General features: G+C 35.3%; 1 protein-coding gene across 3 annotated transcripts; it reads left to right on the top strand.

Annotated features, from left to right (window-relative positions):
- Window positions 1-120: 120 nt before the first annotated feature.
- On the top strand, window positions 121-14,766 carry vill (villin-like). Of its 3 annotated transcripts, none has more exons than XM_016576026.1 (20): window positions 121-480; window positions 5,887-5,995; window positions 6,131-6,205; window positions 6,609-6,802; window positions 6,886-6,994; window positions 7,896-8,006; window positions 8,101-8,306; window positions 8,912-8,990; window positions 9,086-9,184; window positions 9,290-9,443; window positions 9,562-9,662; window positions 9,740-9,877; window positions 10,538-10,696; window positions 10,876-11,055; window positions 11,784-11,929; window positions 12,022-12,166; window positions 12,449-12,637; window positions 13,472-13,531; window positions 13,685-13,918; window positions 14,392-14,766. In XM_016576026.1, exons 2-20 carry the CDS (start codon window positions 5,927-5,929, stop codon window positions 14,503-14,505), a joined length of 2,562 nt encoding a protein of 853 aa, XP_016431512.1. In that variant the 5' UTR covers window positions 121-480; window positions 5,887-5,926; the 3' UTR covers window positions 14,506-14,766. The 3 variants fall into 3 exon arrangements, with proteins under 3 accessions (XP_016431512.1, XP_016431511.1, XP_016431510.1); XM_016576025.1 differs by lacking the exon at window positions 121-480 and adding an exon at window positions 4,086-4,192 and having other exon boundaries at window positions 5,916-5,995; XM_016576024.1 differs by lacking the exon at window positions 121-480 and adding an exon at window positions 4,086-4,192.
- Window positions 14,767-15,937: the final 1,171 nt, after the last annotated feature.

The raw sequence follows: 15,937 nt of genomic DNA, 5'->3' as shown, positions 1-15,937 counted from the left end.
AAAAGATGCAATCAATATAAAGAAGGGCTCACATGTTTGTGTCTATTTGTGTGCATTACACTCGAGTAAGTTCCAAAGGGATGCTGGGAAGCCATGAGCAGATGACACACAAAAAGTCCATTGTACAGGACCTTTACAGTACAATGATTTTAAATATGCTTGGTTCTCCTCAACAAGATTTTTTTATATATAAAGAATGGAGTGCACAGAAATGTGGGCTGTGTGAAATATAGTTAATGAGCAAACTCTGAGCGCTCGGTTAGTTTGCTGCATGATTTACCACGAACTTTAAGCGGTTCACTTACAGAGCAGCAACTGAAAGGCCACCTGTGACAGTAAATAGTCATTTTTGGTGTTAAAGCTTAGGAAAAAAGCAGATAATTTATTTTTTTTAGCTATGGAAATATATGTGGTGGCGGTCAGTTGTGCATTTATACATTGTTAAATTACTGTATCTGTTGACCTTGGACTCTGAGAAAGGTAAGATGGTTTTTGCATTATTTCACAAATATTTAATATTTCATGTCTCAGTTTATACTGTAAAAGTGATAAGTAAAATAGTTTGACCTGACCTGACTCTTTTGTTGGTGTAACTTAATGTAATCAGATTGATTTAGTCATTAAATAATTTCTCTGACTTACGTAAAACCAATCAACATTTGATTAGGTTACAAAACATTTTCTGCTGTATTTGTGCTGTTAGAAATTCATGATCTCAATGATTAACTTCAGAATATCCAAATATGGTACTTAGGAGCCTCTGTGAATCACATGACCTTGAGCTTTATGGATTGTGTGTTTTGCTTCTTGGAGATGAAAACAGCGCTGTGTGTTTGTGAGAGTATAAAATTACATTTTGAATTTGGGTGCTGTCAGAGAAATGTTTGCCTAAGGTGTCTCTGGGACGGTGAATGAAAGCAACAGCTGAATATGAGCTCGGTTATGTTGGCATGCTTCTCTGGAAATGAGTCATATCTGTTTGCTTTACTATTGTCATGAATGTGTGTGTGCGTGCGTGATGTCTGCATGTGTGCTGTACACAGTTTTATGCTGTTACAGCGAGGAAAATACTCTTAAATCCTAGAGGTTGCTTATTATGCAGTGTTAAATGCTTATTTGAGTAATGCAGTAAAATGAAGTCTTTACTGTTCCACCAGCATATTGCATTGGACAAGTGTTGCTTTATAAACACTGATTACCTAACCAGCAGCTAAATGACATTGGGACAAACATAATTAGTTTTGCCCAAACCCTGTTTCCCTAACCAGTGTCATTGAGTTTCTTCACATTAGAACTCTAATGCCTCAGAACTCACACTGACTCGAATCAAATGCCTTTATTGTTTGAATTTGCATGTCCTGACATTGAGGAGAGAGAAAAAGCAGCTAATTTTAAACTGGAAATAGTCTAATTCTGTTTCAAAAGACCCTTGAAAGGGTGGAAATGAAGGAAAAAAACAGACTTATTTTGATTTTGTAGTTAGAGGTGGAAAATCAGGAAAAAATAATGTAAATATTTACTGATTACATAAAAAAATAGCCATATATTACATGATTGCAAGTAAATTCTAAATGCATTATTTATAATCACTGCTGATATTGTCATGATATTTAACCAGCAGATGATAGATTGAAGGTGGATGGATAGACCGATAGAAAGACAGACAAATGGATAGCAGGATAGACAGGGACATAGATGGATAGATACTGTATAAAAGGTAGATAGACATACTGTATAGATAGGTAGGTAGGTAGACTGATAGATGGAAGGATGGATGGATAGACAGAAAGACATAGATAGGTAAGTAGAGAGCTAGATTTATATGTATAAATAGGTATGTAGACTGATGAATGGATGAATAGATATGTATAATAGAGAGACAGACAGAATAGATAGAGATGTATAGTCAAACAGATGGAAAGACGTATAGATAGGTAAGTAAGTAGATATATTAACAGACATATGTATATAGACAGATAGACATACATGTGGATATATAGAAAGATCTTGTTAATCAGTAAAACTGTTATTACTCCAGAAAAAAAGTTGTTTTTGTTCCTTGTTATAAATGCCTTTTCACTTTTATTCTTGTGATGTTATGCTTTTCTGCGCACACAATACTTTGAGAGTTTGTTCGCCCACCTCTTTCCATCTCCCTCAGAATGGCATTCTGGCCTGCAATTAAGGTGAAGCCTCTAAACCTTAATGAAGCACCATTTTGCCGCTTACTTATCTTTATCTGTTAGCGGCTGATGGGCCGTTTGCCATAGGAAGCCTCTGATATCTGTCCAAGAGCCTCTCGCAGGGGATTCGTTCGCTCAGTCTCCCCATCTGCTGGAGTGGAAGAGATTAATCACTGTCTCTTCTCTTTGGCTCTCCTGAGTGTCTGCATGGCGTTCTCGTCTGAAGCGTTCCTTGTGATCTGAGCGTGAAAGAGCTGAGATGCAAAGCTGATGTGAGGGGAATCCAGAGCAGGAGAGAGACGCACGAGTCTCTCTGACCTCCAACAACTTTAGACAAGCTTGTTTTATATAACTGAGAGAATATGTGACAATGAAGGAGATTCCTACTTCATGTAAAAGGTTAGTTCACCCAAATATGAACTCTCAGTTACTATTTACTCACTCTAACGTTGTTCCAAACACGTATGCCGTTCTTTCTTCTGTGAAACACAAAATTAGAAAATATCAATAATGTCCTGGTCCCTTTTTTCATGTGCTTTCAAGCTTCAATAAAAAAGCTTCATAAAAGTAGTCCATATCATGCACTATATTCTAAATCATATGATAGATACCAAAAATTTAAGTTATTATTCATTGATAATCTTCCCATTCAGTGAGCTGTTAAAGCAACTGTATGCAGAAAAGAAGCGGAAGCCCTTTGCCTTATTTGAAGTCCATCAGAATGATTTTAAAAGTGACATTTCAAGGTAAAAAATGCACATACAGCTGCTTTAACTGCTGCAGCTGAATCATTCACTCCAGAATATAGTGATTTATTGAAATGATCGACTATTCAGAAAAACGTAAAGAGGACTTGGAATATATCTTTATGTAAATTACGTTTATGGTCCTCTTGTCATTCTGGATAGTCTCTACTTTATATTAACTTTCATTATATTGAAAACAGTGGCCACTGACCAGGTTATTCTGTAAAACACATGGAAGAAAGCCATTCCAGTTTGAAACAACATAAGGAAGAGTAAGTTGTGATATAATGTTAATTTGGCTGAATTGTTCTTTAAGTCCCTCTGGTCTCAACATGTTTCAACCAAGCTTGTTCTTTCCATTCAAAAATTGGAGGTTGGTAAAATGTATTAATGTTTTTTAAAGATGTCTTTTATTCTTATCAAGGCTGCATTTATTTGATCTGTAAAAGAGTAATATTGTGAAATGTCATGACAATTTACTAAATAACTGTTTTCTATTTTAATATATTTTAAAATTCCATTTATTCCTGTGATGGCAGAGATGAATTTCAGCAGTCTTCAGTGTCACACGATCCTTCAGAAATCATTCTAATATGCTGATTTGCTGCTCAAAAAACTTTTCATATTATTATCAGTGGTGAAAACAGTTGTGCTGCCTAATATTTTTGTGGAAACTACGATACATTTTTTTTTTCAGGATTCTTTGATGAATAGAACGTTAAAAACTGTATAAATAGATTTATAAATAATAAATATAATTATTTATTATTAATAAATAATAGTTTTATTATTAATAATAATAATAAATAAATGTAACTTTTGTAACATTATAAAAGTCTTTACTGTCACTTTTAATGAATGTGTCTTTGCTAAATAAAAGTATTATTTTCTTTTGTTTGGCATTTTTTGCAAAACCATAAATAAAACTCTTCTAGTTCTGAAATGTATTGATTGATTTTCTTATAGGATAATTTTGGAATTACAGAACAGACAAACATGTATAATTTTAGACTTCAATTGTTGTTTCTAAAGGTTTATTTATGTAGGGTTATGTATGTAAAAGGTCAAAGGGAGCTCCTGTTCTTTTCCATATAAAGTCTTGTGTGGGTATTAAGGTGTGTTCTCACCTGTAGGGCTGGACAGAGACGAGCCCTTCCCTGATCAGCACACATTAACAATGTACAGAGGGAGAGGAAAGCACTCATAGAGATTTGTCATAACTCATTAATACATTACTACGCTGACTCTGTGTGAGGCGTACAGGTAAGAAAAAAAAACTTATTTAAACTATGACTTATCATGATTCATATACAGTCCTTGAAGGGTATGTTAGATAATCAAGTTTACATTATTATTATGACTTTTACTTATAACCACAAAACCCATATACAATTGTATATGAGATTCACATCTGATCTTGATGTATATTTTACTTCTTTGCAATACAAGCACATTTGCATAATGACTCGTTGATGGAAATTTCACTCAGTTGTATTCCAGATACAATATTATTTGGAGCAGAAATGTATGAATTTGTTGTAACGAATCAAAAGATCCTTCATCTTTAAACTCACACTGGGAAATATGAGACTAATCCATGTCATTGATTAGGATTTATGGAAAAGCCTGTGTTGGCAATTGTTTAAAAAGCTTTGTCAATAGACAGAAAAAAATGTCATTTAGGACAGAAAGCACACAAAACTATTAAATATGGAGTGCTTGTACAGTAGATAGTGCTTTTTCTAATGAGCTGTTTGTCAGAGAGCAGTCGGATGAATGTTATTTATGTAACACGATCACGCGAGAAATTAAATGCTAATGAGGCTTCTAATTAATATGACCAGCATACAGCTGTGCTTTAGTTTAGTCTATTTTCTCACTAAATACCATTTTCTGATTCCCTATTTCTGTTTGTTTAGGGTGAATATTAGTCGATTTTTTACTACTATATATTTTTTTATTTGGGATGCTGTCTTCTACATGCTACTAAGATCGTTCTGTGTGATATTTGTGTGTTCATGCTCCACCCTCAACAATATTTCAGTCAATATTCACGCGCCCCAGTTTCTTAGCAACAGCTGCACCGTGATTATGAAAGGTCAGCGTTTCTTTTCACAGTTAACATTGAGTTTTATGAGAGAGGACTTGGTTGCTGATGTGTTGTTGTTGTTTGTTTGCACTCGGCTACTTATTTGCAGGCTATTTGTCCCGATAAGCTTCACAGCTTGTCTGAATCTGCTTTTTGAACGGAATCTGAAGCAAAGTTGTCTGCTGGACACAGATGATGAAACATCTGAAAGAGGTTTTGGCCATCATATGACTCCAGAGTTGTGAAATATTTCCACATAATTTGTAATGTGAATAGTGACCTGTTTTAAACGAGCTTTTTGATGCACATTTCTGTTGCTAAGTAGTTTTTGTGTTTACTGAGCAGATTCTTGAAGGTGAAATCCATTTGTTGCCATGGTACTGGGCGGCTTGTTTATTAGTGCTACAGATTCTCTGAGGAAGCAACATTTCCACATATCCTCTTCATCATCCTTTCATAAACCATCTGTTCTCAGTCACTCAGTGTTATGAGTGATGGAGCACCTTTTTAAAAAATCTATTTTTTTTGTACAAAAGATTTCATACTGATATTTCACATTTGCAAAGATCTGTCATAACATTTAATTAAAAACTGAAATGTGACACTGTAGTGAAACACGTCATACTAATATGCACTTTTTTAGCATTTTTATTATGTTATATAGAATGTGTTCGTACAGTAAGTGTTACATTTTTAATATAGTCCAATATTTTCCTGCAAAATGAAATAATTTCTTCATATTGTACTTTATAATACAAGCATGAATTCAGGTAAATTTTTGATTCTCAGTGTCAAAATGTGATCCAATATACCTGAAGTTTTATTGTCAGTCGTGATGCATTATGCTGTGGATTTGTGTTTAATTCAGATCGTTTGAGCGTTGAGATTTCTTCTCAGAATCTAGCAGAATGACAGAAGCCCAGGATGTGTTAAAAAACATCCAGCGAAAACCCGGCCTGCAGATCTGGACCATCAGTGTAAGAAATCACTGCCGTTTTCTCCCATTAGGCTCCTTTTTAAGAGTCAGATTTAATATTTCTTATAATATATATTATACATATTACAATATGTTATATCATATTATTGTAATATTCTGTTTTATGTTTCTTTAGAAAATGAAAATGGTCCCTGTCCCAGAGCAGGCATATGGAAATTTTTTTGAAGGTGACTGCTACATTATTCTTAATGTAAGTAATCTGGTATTCAATCTCATTCACAAAGATACTCTTCAGGTCATTTTAAATAGTGCTTTTAGAAAGACTTACTATAACTGAACACTTCCGAACTGCTCCAGATGACAATAAATGACTCATTTGTCCTTTGGTGCATAAAGGAAGTTAACATTATGGAATTTTTTAATGCTGCTCTTTATCCAATGATAATCTGTGGTGATTTTTCTTGATTTATTAAAAAATATATATTATTAAAAATAGATTTAAATTTTTCAATATTATGAAATATTAATATAAATCAAATATATCATTATAAATATTTATATAATTATTAAATTATTATTAATTATGATACCCATGTTCTTCGGCACATGTATGGGTATGTCTGTCTTCATGCATTTTGACCTGTGTCATTCAGGTGAGCAATAGCACCACACAATCCACTGACATCCACTACTGGATAGGCAACACATCGTCTCAGGACGAGCAGGGAGCGGCAGCCATCTATGTGACCCAACTGGACGAGTATCTCGGCGGCAGTCCGGTTCAACACCGAGAGGTCCAGGGATGTGAATCAGCTAAATTCAAAAGCTACTTCAAGAATGGCCTCATGTGAGTGAAAGAAAAACATTTAGGCTTGCACCTACCAATTCCATGACGGTTTGATTATGTCTACACTTTCCTGTTTCCTGTAGATATAAAAAAGGCGGTGTGGGATCGGGATTCACACATGTGGAGACCAACATGTATAACATGCAGCGCCTGCTCCACGTCAAAGGAACGAAACATGTGACTGCAAGAGAGGTGAACTACTGCACCAGACACCTCAAATCACAATACTACTATAGTGAAGGCTGAGCTCATGAATATTAAATAGTTGATAATCACTTGCAAATCTTACAGGAGCATAGAGTCACTGGCCCTAATTAATATTCATGAGCCACACCTTCTTCAAAGTAAATGGTTGTTCACAATGACAGTTATTTGCAACAACAAAGCGAACGGACGTCATTAATTTTCATTGCTAACTGCAGATTGGTGGCAGTGATAAATGCAACTACTGTATATATTTAATGTGAGGAAAAAACTAATAATATTAGTAGTATTATTATATTATAGTTTTGTAATATAGTAGTATAATGTTATAAAATCAGCATTGTTTAAAAAAGTAAAGAATTGGCTTTTATGTTGTTACTAAAGTGAAGCCAAAGCAAATTATTAAAATTGACTTTATATAAATATAAAATTGAATATAAAAAAAAATCACATTTTTTACATTCAATATTAATATATTAATAATTAATATTCATATTAATAATTTAATAATATTATTCTAGTTGACATTCCTGATAATAAAAATACTATATATATATATACAAAGACTTAAACTACTTCAGTCTGTGTGCATTGAATTTATTTAATACACGAGTTTCACAATTTGAGTTGAATTACTGAAATAAATGAACTTTTCCACGACATTCTAATTTATTGAGATGTCCTCATGTCCTCTGATGTTTCTCTATTACATGGCCTGGGTTCTTGAAGAAATGGGAAGTTAAATATTGTAGACCCCACAAATTATTCAGGACTACTCTCAAGACTGAACAGGACAGTAATGTCTGATTTTTACCTAGTGCTTTTTGAGTGAATTTCAGCGGGCTGTGCGTGTGTGTGTGTGTGTGTGTGTGTGTGTGTCTTTCTGCAGGTGGAGGTTTCCTGGAGCAGTTTTAATGTAGGGGACATATTCCTGCTGGACTTGGGAAAAGCGTTAATACAATGGAATGGACCTCAAAGCAACAGACAAGAAAAATTGAAGGTAATTGAAAAAAATGGGGGAAGACACTGCTGGATATATAATAAAATGATGTATCGATTTCTATTGTGTTTCTGTCCTCTCCTGTCTTTCGTAGGCCGTTCTGCTGGCTCAGGACATCAGGGACCGAGAGCGTGGAGGCCGGGCTCAGATTGGTGTGATCGAGGGTGGGCAGGAGGAAGCCTCTCCTGAGCTGATGAAAATCATAATATCTGTTTTGGGTCAGAGGACTGGACACCTGAAAGAGTCAATCCCTGATGACAAACCAGACCAAAACCAGACCTCCATCGTCAAACTGTACCAGTATGAACACTGTAATCTGTTTGACATTTAACAGTCTTGTTCAAGATTACACTATCTATCTATCTATCTATCTATCTATCTATGTCTGTCTGTCTCTGTCTGTCTGTCTGCCTGCCTGCCTGCCTGCCTGCCTGTCTATCTATAGTTCTATCTATTGTTTTATTTTTGTTTATTGTCTGTCTGTCTGTCTGTCTCTCTAGCTGTCTGTCTGTCTATCATACTACCTATTGTTCTTTCTATTGTTTTATCATTTTATCTATCTATCTATCTATCTATCTATCTATCTATCTATCGTCTGTCTGTCTGTCTGTCTGTCTGTCTCTGTCTCTGTCTCTGTCTGCCTGTCTGCCTGCCTGCCTATAGTTCTATCTATTGTTTTGTTTATTGTCTGTCTGTCTGTCTGTCTCTCTAGCTGTCTGTCTGTCTATCATACTACCTATTGTTCTTTCTATTGTTTTATCATTCTATCTATCTATCTATCTATCTATCTATCTATCTATCATGCTTTCATGATTATTTGATGTTTCTAATGATGAAGTTGATAATTGATAATTCAGAACTAACATCTAATGAAATGTTCTTGATTAGCCTTCTTTTATTCTCAGTGTGTCTGATGCCAGTGGTCAGCTGTTGGTACAGGAAGTGGCTACCAGTCCACTGACCCAGGATTTGCTGAGTTCCTCGGTGAGACACATAATGTCTACCAAAAGATGCCCCAGTATTCTTATATGGTGCACAACAGTCTGTGGATTATGTTTTGATGTATGTTTTGTTTGCAGGATTGCTATATTTTAGATCAAGGTGGCAGCTCAGTACTGGTCTGGAAAGGAAAGGCAGCATCAGATGAAGAGAGACGCTCAGCACTGAGTCGGGCGGTTGTAAGTGTCTGTGTTCGCAAAGTATTATTCGGCAAAGTAGTATATTTATTTAAAATCACTTTTCTATTGTGTCATAATTGGTGCACACAAATATTTATCCCTCAGGGCTTTATAAAAGCAAAGAACTACCCGTCCGACACTAAAGTGGAGGTTATGAGTGAAGGAGGAGAGTCTGCCATGTTTAAACATCTCTTCAAGTCCTGGAAAGAAAAAGGTCAAACTCAAGGACTGGGAAAGACCCACTCCGTCGGAAAGATAGGTGATTCATCAGCATTATTTCTCATCTGAGAGTGTGGATGTTTCAGCATTGTCATGTTATATATGCGTCATATTTGATTGTGTCAGTGTGGTGATTGTATGCTCACCTGTTACTGCAGCTAAAGTGGATCAGGTGAAGTTTGACGTCATGGAGCTTCACGCTCAGCCAAAGCTGGCTGCTCAGGAGCGGATGGTGGACGATGCCTCAGGACATATTCAGGTATGATAAAATAGTAATACTGAACTCAAAAGTTACCACATCATAACAGACAAATATCTGCTCTGTTTTGTGTTCAGGTTTGGCGCATTGAGAATCTTGAACTGAAGGAGGTGAACCCAAGCACATATGGACAGTTCTATGGAGGAGACTGTTATCTAGTGCTGTACACCTACAACAGAGCCAACAAACCACAGTACATCCTCTACATGTGGCAGGTGAGGAGCTTTACATGCATACTCTTATCTCCAATACACGAGTTTCACAATTTGAGTTGAATTACTGAAATGAACTTTTTCACGGCATTCTAATTTATTGAGATGCACCTGTATATACCTGGACTGGACTTGCTTATTTGTTTTTTAATAACAATAAAACTCAAAAGTTATATTTTTGGCAACCATAAAGGCCCTTTCACATCAAAAGTGAAATTAATAAGTCTCAGGCTAAAGGAAGTGCCTCAGCCTCTGCACCTCACTCCCAATTTCTATCAACATGGAGACAGGAGAGGAAATCAAAGTAACTTGCGTTACTTTTTGAAAAAGTAAATCAGAAATGTTGTTGTATATTTGCATTAATCATGTAATGCATTACTTTACTATTTACATGAAAAAAGTAATCTAATTACGTAACGCGTATTACTTGTAATGTGTGACCCCACATATTTAATATTTGTTATATAATGACATTCATTTAAGTGTGACAAAAGTGGGGCCACTGTATATAAAATATATTATATAGCTACAGTACAAAATAACCAACGCAACATTTCTGACATTTGAACTCTACACAGATTAAATTAACTTGTATTGAGCAGAAAAGTGTTATACTCTGGATGAACACATTGGAGATCCTATGACATGAAATGTGTTCCCCAGGGTCGCCATGCTACACAGGATGAGGTGACGGCATGCGCTTATCAGGCGGTGAATTTGGATAACAAATACAATGGAGCCCCAACACAGGTCAGAGTGGTCATGGGAAAAGAGCCCAGACACTTCCTGGCCATCTTTAAGGGCGGGCTCATAATTTTTGAGGTGATTGTCCCTTCATTCCTATGGAACATAGAACTCTAAATTGTAAATTATTTTATGATCTGACTTATTTAGCACCTTCAGGTAACCAAATATTTATTTATTTATTTACTTACACACTCAGCCATAGAATATATTAGTATGATTTCTTGCTTTTCATTGACATATTGATTGTTTCTTAGGGTGGGACAGGCAGACCGGGTGTTGTGAACCCTGATCCTGGTGCCAGACTCTTCCAGGTCAGAGGGACACATGAGATGAACACCAAAGCAACAGAGGTGCCCACCAGAGCCTCCTCTCTCAACACCAATGATGTCTTTCTGCTCAAAACTCATCAGAATGTCTTCCTGTGGTATGGCAAGGCAAGTATAAATATATATAAATTTACACTAATTCATTAAATATAAAAATTAAATCTATAACTAATAATTTAAATGATTGAAATAAATAAATACAGTTGTTTGAACTGAATAAATATACACTAAAACCTAAATGTGTAACATTAAAAAAAGCAAAAACGCAACAATTATACTCTGGCTAAAATGTGTTATAATAAATATACACTACTGGCCAAAAAGTGTCAAAAAATGTTTTTAAAACAAAGTCTCTTATGATCATAAAGGCCGCATTTATTTGATCAAATTTGATACAGTAAAAGCAATGATATTATTATGAAATATTATTACAGTTTAAAATAATCTAATTTATTCCTGTGACAGCAAAGCTGAATTTTTAGCAGTCATTACTCCAGTCTTCAGAGTAACATGATCCTTTGGAAATCATTCTAATATGCTGAGTTGGTGCTAAATTATTATTATTATATATGCTTAATTATTAATAATAAAGGATAAATGAAACTGTTGTAGTGCATCATGTCGAAAACCTGTTTTCAACATTGATAATAATAATAAGAAATGTTTCTTGAACACCAAATCAGCATAAATGATCATAAGAGACTTCTTTCAAAAAAAAAAAAAAAACCTAATTATTCCATATTTTCAACCAGTAGTTTATTAATTCATGAATCATAATAAATACTTTATATTTTTAAATCTCTCTCTCTATGTGTGTGTGTTTCTGTTTCTCACAGGGCTGCAGTGGAGACGAGAGGGAGATGGGGAAAGCCGTAGCTGATTTGCTTTCTGAGCAGGACAAGCAGGTTGTGATGGAAGGACAGGAACCAGCTGCCTTCTGGGTGGCTTTGGGAGGGAAAGCTCCATATGCCAGTGACAAGCGGTACAACTATAAAAACAGATAAAAATGAGCTCATAGTTCAACTCTGGAGGACAGTCAATCATTTCCACTGACTTCCTCTGTGTCTCCACCAGACTGGAGAAAGAAGTGGCACCTCACGAACCTCGTCTGTTTGAATGCTCCAATCAGACGGGCCGATTCCTTGTGACAGAGGTGGCTGACTTCACTCAGGATGACCTGGATGAGGATGATGTCATGCTTCTAGACACCTGGGAGGAGGTGGGTTGCATGAGGTCATGCTGTCGGCTTCTTTTGCATGAGGCTGCTGTGAAATGGCGGTGTCGTTCTGGATTATGCAAAATATGCAGAGAAAAATAACTCAAACTGCTGGTTGTTTGCGTATTAAGTTACTCAAACCCAGCGGGTTTTAAAACTGGTGACCAGGAAAATGAATTAGAATTCCCCAAATTGGGGGTCTCTCTGTGGCATCAAAAAGTTAGAAAGCTCCTGCTCTTACTTACATGTCAATCTCCTAAACCCCTCTTCTTCCTCCTCCTTCAGATTTTCCTTTGGATTGGCAACTCAGCCAACCAGTACGAGACTCAGGAGTCCTATAGCAGTGCAGTGGAATATCTTAAAACCCACCCAGCCGGACGGGACCCTGGGACACCGGTCAGCACTGTTAAACAAGGCTATGAGCCGCCCACCTTCACCGGCTGGTTTAATGCCTGGGATGCTCATAAGTGGAGCGTGAGTCAAACAGGCTGAAACTGTCCAACAGCGGGCAATAATGCACAGCAGAAATTCACTAACTGAATCTTGAGAAGTTCAATCCTCATAATCGTTTGTTGATTCTCATCTAATAATACATCCTCACCATTTATAATTTAACACATTTTCCTGATCTTATTTTGCATGATTCTTCATTGAATGAATGAATGTATGAATGATGCATTTGAATGATGCATTTATATAGCGCTTTATTGTGTATTGTTGTACACCCAAAGCACTTTACAATCATGTGATTCTTCATGAAAATGTAATAATCTGCCTCTGATGCAGCTTTTGGTCACACAGGCTATTCATTAAGTTTAAATTAGCCAATTCCTTCTCAATAATATAATAATAATATAAATTTTAAAAAAAAGGTAATTGCAAGTTTCATTTCAGACTTTTTTCTCACAATTCTGAACTTATATCTCAGAATTTAGAGATATAAAGTCAGAATTGTGAGATATGAAATCAGAATTCTGCAATAATTCCGAGTTTAAATCTCACAATTGTGAGTTTATCTCAATTCTGACTTTTCATCTTGCAATACCTTTTTTTTTTTATCCTGTGGTGGAAACAAGCTTCAATATTAATTACCACGAAAAAAAATTGAGGTTAAACAAATGGAAACTGATTTCACATTCAGCCTCTCATATTGAGACCACGGCCATTTTTCACTTTTTTTCTCATTGAATTTTCAAATATAAAGCTGGTTATGAGTGCCATTTCATGTTGACATTTTGTCCACCATCACACCACATAATACTTAATGTTACCCGAGAGACACTTTTTCAGTTTCACTCTATATTCTAGGGAGGCCTTTCATATGAGGAGATGAAAAGCAAGCTGGGTGATATTTCGCAAATCACTGTGGTAAAAAAGCTTTCACCATACTGATCAAATGCTTGTCCTGATGCATTTAAATTGATTCATCTTATTTGATCAAATGATCAAATTACTTTTAGATATCTATATGACCTACACACCTGTGCGCAGATCTAAACATGTCAACCTCATTTCCTGTAGAATCTCAACAACACAAACCTGAATAAGAAGACAGGAGGAGGTGGAGGGAGCTACAGCGCTCCTGGAGGCCCGGGAAATATAAAGTCCCATAGTCAGAGGATGTCCTCCTCCATCTCCAGTGCATATGTAGACCAGTCTCCCAGCAGAGCAAAGCCTTCTGGGATGCTACATTCTGAGCAGCTAGTTAAAACACCTAATCAGCGGCCTCAAGGAGTGGACCCTGAAAAACGAGAGGTGGGTACTGAGACCTTTAGTATGGCAGTCTCTTTCTGCAATGGGATAAAAAATAAAAAAGGTAATTGTGACTCAATTTATAGCTAATTTACAGCTCACAGTTCTGAATTTTTTTTCACAATTCTGACTGTTCTCTCAGAATTGAAAGATACAATCTCAAACTTTTGAGACTTTTTTTTTTTTAACTTTTGATCTCACAAATCTGACTCTTTTTCTCCCAGTTGAGTTTATATAAAAGTCAGAATTGTGATATAAAAAATATTTTTTCTCAGAATTGTGAGGAAAAAATGTGAAACTGTGAGATATAGACAGAATTGCGAGAATACATAGAGACTAAATGTCAGAATTGTTTTACACAGAAATGTGTAAAAAGCTTCCATAGTTTTGAGTTGGTCTGACAAAGTCAGAGCTCAAAATATATTTTGAAGGTTGTTATCTGGTCAATTTGTTTTCCTACACTATCTTTATTTCAGGAATATTTGACTGATGCAGAATTTGAGAATCTCTTCGGCTGCACCCGTGACAATTTCCAGCGGCTGCCTAAATGGCGTCAGAACGACCTTAAAAAGAAGGCAGGAATGTTTTGAGTTGATTTTGTTATAATGAGATCAAGTCTGATCTTCAGACCTGATTATTGTGCTCTATGTGTATTTTGGGCTAGAAGACAGTCACCTATGCAACGTTATAGATTTATTTATTCATCAAATAAATAAGTTTTTAGACTCAAAAGCTAACTTGACCTAATAGAAATGCTTTGTAAATATCTTACATAAAACATCAGTCATGTAGAACATGTCTACATGCTTTTTAGTCCTAATAAAAACACAGTGTAAGCCAAGAAATGTTTCTGAGATGTTTAATTCACTTTTAATGCATGTACTAGTTGAATGTCACAGCATTTTAGCATCAGTAAAGCCAGTTCTTTCCTGTTAGGAGGACGTCAGATGTTGTTGTTATTGCTGAAGTAGACAGTAACAGCCTGTATAACAACTTTCCTTTAAGGCACATTAGATAAGTTAAGAACAACATAAAAATAGAAATATTTCTAGAAAAAGAGCAGATAAAAGCAGCAATACCTTATACCAACAACAATGAATACAAAACAAACACCTTAAAAATATAGAGCACAGCTACTGTTTGTAAATGTATAACTTTTTCCATTCTTTTACGTTATACACATTTCTTTTACGCAACACATCTACTGCTCTGACAAGATAACTCAATACACGCCTACTGTTCAGATTCTCATATAATGTGATTATAATTGATAGCTGAACATGTTTATCAGAAAATATTGGATAGCACGTACAGTATTGGTCATATGGGGTAAATGGTTCATTGTCCATCATTTGTATCCTGAGTTCATATAAAGAACATGCTGTATTAAAACTGAGCATAAGCCAACATAAGTCTTTGTAAAAATGGGGACTAACAAATATTGAACAATATTACTACAGTTCAACACATCTCACACAACACTGAACAAAGGAGATGGCATTGTTAAGATTAAATCCGTTTAACCAAGAAATAATCGTGACTAAGATGAAGACGTAATGGGAATGTTTGGACAAAAACACATTGACAATCAGAAATCATATACAAACACTGTTTAAATACTCAATGTAAAAAGGGATCAGTGTAGTATATTTTTAAATATACATTTTTTAATATTAAAATAGAAAACAGTGTTAGGTAAAACATTCTCCAATTACAAATCTTTGACAAAAAATTGGGTTGAATCAGTTTTTAGTGAAAAATGCACCAAAAACTGATTAAGACAGGAATGACGATAGAATTCTCAAAATGGACTTCAATATGGTAAAAACTGTTAAGTGGATCTGAATGTACTAGTGCAGTCAAATCGATTAATCGTGATTAATCGCATCCAAAATAAACATTTGTGTTTACATAATATGTGTGCGTACTGTGCATATTTATATGTCTATATAAATACACATACATGTATATATTTAAGAAATGTATGTAATATATATTTATATTTTTATATGATATAAATCA

The sequence above is a fragment of the Sinocyclocheilus rhinocerous genome, unplaced genomic scaffold (assembly GCF_001515625.1).
Source record: "Sinocyclocheilus rhinocerous isolate Xijiao unplaced genomic scaffold, SAMN03320098_v1.1 scaffold142, whole genome shotgun sequence".
In the NCBI taxonomy this organism is placed as follows: Eukaryota; Metazoa; Chordata; class Actinopteri; order Cypriniformes; family Cyprinidae; genus Sinocyclocheilus; species Sinocyclocheilus rhinocerous.
The sequence above is the reverse complement of the archived record's forward strand: the minus strand, read 5'-3'. Positions and strand labels throughout refer to the sequence as shown.